The 3996-nt window shown below is 63.4% G+C and overlaps 1 protein-coding gene across 1 annotated transcript; it reads right to left on the bottom strand.

Annotated features, from left to right (window-relative positions):
• Positions 1-244: 244 nt before the first annotated feature.
• On the bottom strand, positions 245-3236 carry IRX3 (iroquois homeobox 3). The gene is made up of 4 exons (XM_075536924.1): positions 2633-3236; positions 1340-2444; positions 1086-1152; positions 245-619 (listed from the first exon to the last, which is right to left on the bottom strand). The coding sequence occupies exons 1-4, from the start codon at positions 2906-2908 to the stop codon at positions 565-567; spliced, it is 1503 nt and encodes a 500-aa protein (XP_075393039.1). The 5' UTR covers positions 2909-3236; the 3' UTR covers positions 245-564.
• Between the last annotated feature and the right edge of the window lie 760 nt (positions 3237-3996).

The raw sequence follows: 3996 nt of genomic DNA on the forward strand, positions 1-3996 counted from the left end.
GTCTCCTCCACCTTTTCTCTCCTTAGCCGGTGGTGTATATATTTCCATCTCGATCTCTTCTGTGGCAGCCCAATCCGGCCACTTCCGTGCCACCTCTGTCCTTACACGGTCCTGCCTCTTTTCTTGTTCTGCAGCTCCTTGGCGACTCTTTAAACACGGGGCAGGGGAGTAGTAACAAACCCACCAAACAGACCCGTCCAAGGGCAGACAGGAGGGTTATAGTCAAAGTGGCAACAGCTCATTTATTTAGCCAAAAATAGATAACTTTCTTTTACAATTTGGTTCACACATATGTACATTTTCCTGTATATACAAAAAAAAGGCAGGCGTTATTCTCATGGAAACTCAACCACCCCGAAAATCAAACAAACAAACCTCACAAACTTAGCTAGTCTGGGGGTACAGAAGCGACTTGGGAGGGCACTTATTTTATTTCTTTTTCTTTAGCTTTCCTTTTTAGGTATTCATACACGGACATGGACATGCGTACAGGTCTTAACTATACAGAGTGATTTTTTTTACAATTATTACAACAATTAAAATTTGTGTTATTTCTTTTAAGAACTAGGATGAGGAGAGAGCTGACAAGACGAGAGCAGCGTCCAGGTGGTTCTGGGGCCTGGAAGAAAGAGACAAGGGTAGCAAAGTACTTGAGACTTGGGGCGATGGGGGTGTATAGAGTTGGGCAACCCGATCAGGGACCTGATGGGGGTGTATGGGGTGTGTGTGGGAGGTCACGGGAAGGGCTCTCAATGTAAAAGGATGTCCCAGCGGAGGATACACTCTGGATTTTACTAATAAAATGGACTAGAATTGTCAGGATCCGTGGTTTGGATGGGAAAAGAAATACGAACTACCAGGTTGCTGGTCCAGGGGCCAGTTCCGGCAACGTGCTACCGGTGGGCCTCGACGGACATGCCTGGGCTTAGGCCAGTGCGCTGATAGAAGCGACAAGAGTATATTTCATTTTTTTTTGAATGTTCCACTCCTGTTTCTCCCGGGGCCAAAGCCTACGTCTGGCTCCGCGTTCCTCCTTTCCCCTGGCCTGCCTTTCACACCATTCCCCCAACCTCTGGGTCTCTTACCGCCTGGCCACCGGCTGGAAAGCCGTCTTGAGCAACTTTTTCTCCATTTCCAAGGCACTACAGCGATCTAAGGGAAACGGGGAAGAAAAGGGCCCTTTTGAGCTCTCCTGAGGCACAGAGCCTGGGGGCGGGGGTGAGGGCAGGCAGGGAGAAACTGGGCCCTTGCACCGATGCGCTGGCGGCCAGCCCAGCTGGGCTAGCCCGAGCGGACCCCAGAGGCCCCCTCCCCTCCGCACCCAACTCTCAGCAATCACCTGTTCCGCCCTCAGGCTCCGCGGGCCTAGCAAAGGCGGCGGCCGGGTGGCCTGCGGCTCCGGGAAGTCCCAGCAGGTGCGGAGGGGCCGAGCCCAGTAGGGAGAGTGGGTGCGGGCGTGGGCCAGGCGGAGGGCCTGCGAAAGGCCGGTTGGTCCAAGAGGGAAACTTGCCCAGCGGCCCCGAGACGAGTCTGTGAGCCGCTGCGGCAGCTGGTGAGAGTTGCAGGGCCGGGGACACGATGGCCGCACCTGGGGGAGACCCGCCGCCAGCGCCCGGCGGCGAACGGCGCGGGTTGTCCGGGCTCGTGGCTGTCTCCGCCAGGGACCAAATCTTGGGTTTCTGCAGGGAGGAGGCGGCAGCTGGTGCCGGAGCGCAGGGGTCCAGGCCCCCCGGGGGCGAGGGAGGAGATGGCGATGGCGGAGCCAGCGGTGGAGCTGGGGCCAGACTCAGGATCGGCAGTGGTCGTTCCTCCAAGCCCTCGGAGCTGTCGTCAGAGTCGCTATTTTTGGAGTCCGAAATGGGGCCCAGGCCCAGGTCGCCGTTTCTGCGCGTCGCCTCGGCCAGGGCCAACTCAGGCCCGGCGACCGCGCCGTCTAGGTTCTCCAAGTCAATCTCCTCGTCTTCTTCGTCTTCGGCCAGGCCCTCGCCCCCCGTGTCTTCTTCCTCCCCCACGAGCTCCTCCTCCTCCAGCTCCAGCTCGCGTTTGCAGTCCTCTTCATCTTCTTCCTCGTCCTCCTCCTCGCGCTCGCTCCCGTAAGCGTTGCCCTCCTCGTCTGTGCGGCTGCGGGGAGCCCAAGTCATCTTATTCTCCTTCTTAAGGCGCCGGCGCGCGTTGGCGAACCAGGTGGACACCTGGGTGAGGGTCATCTTGGTGATGATGGCCAGCATGATCTTCTCGCCTTTGGTCGGGTAGGGGTTCTTGCGGTGCTCGTTCAGCCAGGCCTTGAGGGTGCTTGTGCTCTCCCGGGTGGCGTTCTTGGGACGGGACGGGTCTCCAAACTGGTACTGGCCGTACGGGTAGAAGGCGGGGTGCGGGTGTGGAAACGCGGCGGCCGCGGCCGGATGCTGCACCCCGGGACTGTCCTTCAGCTCATACTGCGCGCCCTGTACGCACACGAAGAGGGAAGGGGACACGCGCGGGAGGACGTGCGGGTGAGCCCCTGCAGTCGCTGCCTTCGCCGCCTCTACCTACTCTCCCGACCCGGGCCCCGCTCCACGTCCGCGCACTCCGTTCGCCCGGCACCGGCGGCGCCCCAGCCCTCCCCACTCCCGGCGCTTCGCGGGGCGCTTACCAGCTGCGGGAAGATGGGCAGTTCCGCGGCGTAGGGCAGGAAGGCGCCGTAGCTTTGAGCTGCTGCGGCGGCCGCGGCGGCCGCGGCGTAGGGCGCCCCGTACACCGACGAGAGCACGTTGGACAGGGTCCCCGAGGCGGCCAGCTCCGAGGCTCCGGCGCCCGGCCCGCCCCTGGCCCCCGCACTGCCGCCGCCGCCGCCGCCGCCCGCGGCCCCTGGGCGCTCGGACGGGTAAAGCGGGCGGATGTACTGGTATCCGAGCTGGGGGAAGGACATGGTGGCCCGCGGGCCCCCGAGGCCGCCCAGCTCAGCTCTGCCTGCGGGCTGCGGCGCGCATCGGGGGCTGGGCCGGGCACGGGCCGCTCTGCCTGTCGCGCTGCGCTCCGCGCTCGCCGATTGATCTGCTCCGCGGCGGCGGCGGCGGCGGCGGCGGCAGTGGGGCGGCGGAGACCGGGAGCCAGGTCAGGTCCGAACAGATTGGCGGAGATTCCTGGGGCTCTGGACTCTGATTGACATTTCCACGGGGCGGCAAGCCCCTCCTCTCTGCGCCGCGCTCCCTCCTCTCGGCCGCCCGAGCTGCCTCTGCCCGCGCCTCGCGCCGCGCTGCCCGCCTCTCCCGGAGCAGTCGCGCCTCGCTTCCTCGCCCTCCTCTAATTTTCGCTCCCCCTGCGCGTCCTTCCTCTCCCCTCCCCGCGTTTCTGCGTACCGCCGCCCCCCACCCCCGCCCCAGGGTCGCTTTCCTTCCTTCGGGCTCTGTGGCTCGTCTGGACGCTAGGAAACTGTCCTCTTCTTCTTCTTTTTTTAATCTCTTTCTCACTAGTTCTTGTTACCCCTCTTTCTTCTCTAGCTTTTATCTCTTTTACCCTCCCCCTCCCCTTTCTCTACTCAGAAGCCCTCCCCACCCCGTCCCCGGCCTCCGCGTCCTGTGCGGAGGTGACTTGGAGTGGTGGACACTAGGGGTGCTGGATGGGGGCGTGTGCGTCCGTGTCTGTGTCTGGGTGTCCGTCTCCGCCCTCCCCCACCCCTTCCCAAACCTCTGGTCTGACGTCGCGGCCTCTTATTCGACTTTTCCTCTGGTCGCCTTCCGAAGTCGCCAATCGCCTGGGCGCCTTCCCGGGGAGGCCGCCCACCCCCGCGGATACTGAGCGCGCGGGGCGGGACAGGGTAGGGGCGGGAGGGAGTCGGGGCACCACTGTCCCTTCCCACCTCTTGGGCTGGAGCTGGGAGGGGCAGCCAGAGGCCCTGGGACGGGGCGGGAGCGGGGGTAGGTAATACCGGGTCAGCTGGCCGGCCACTCCCCGCTCCCCGGCCCTCTGCGCCTCGCCTCGCCCGGGGCCGCAGCACCCGGCCGCGGTCGCGTTCGA

The sequence above is a fragment of the Tenrec ecaudatus genome, chromosome 18, assembly GCF_050624435.1.
Source record: "Tenrec ecaudatus isolate mTenEca1 chromosome 18, mTenEca1.hap1, whole genome shotgun sequence".
In the NCBI taxonomy this organism is placed as follows: Eukaryota; Metazoa; Chordata; class Mammalia; order Afrosoricida; family Tenrecidae; genus Tenrec; species Tenrec ecaudatus.

Excerpts from the sequence above, each read along its gene's own strand:
- IRX3 (XM_075536924.1), bottom strand. The coding sequence starts at position 2,908 with ATGTCCTTCCCCCAGCTCGGATACCAGTACATCCGCCCGCTTTACCCG. Across the intron at positions 2,445-2,632 it reads TGCCCATCTTCCCGCAGCTG|GGCGCGCAGTATGAGCTGAA; the intron begins GTAAGCGCCCCG and ends GTGTGCGTACAG. Across the intron at positions 1,153-1,339 it reads GGAGCCTGAGGGCGGAACAG|ATCGCTGTAGTGCCTTGGAA; the intron begins GTGATTGCTGAG and ends CGTTTCCCTTAG.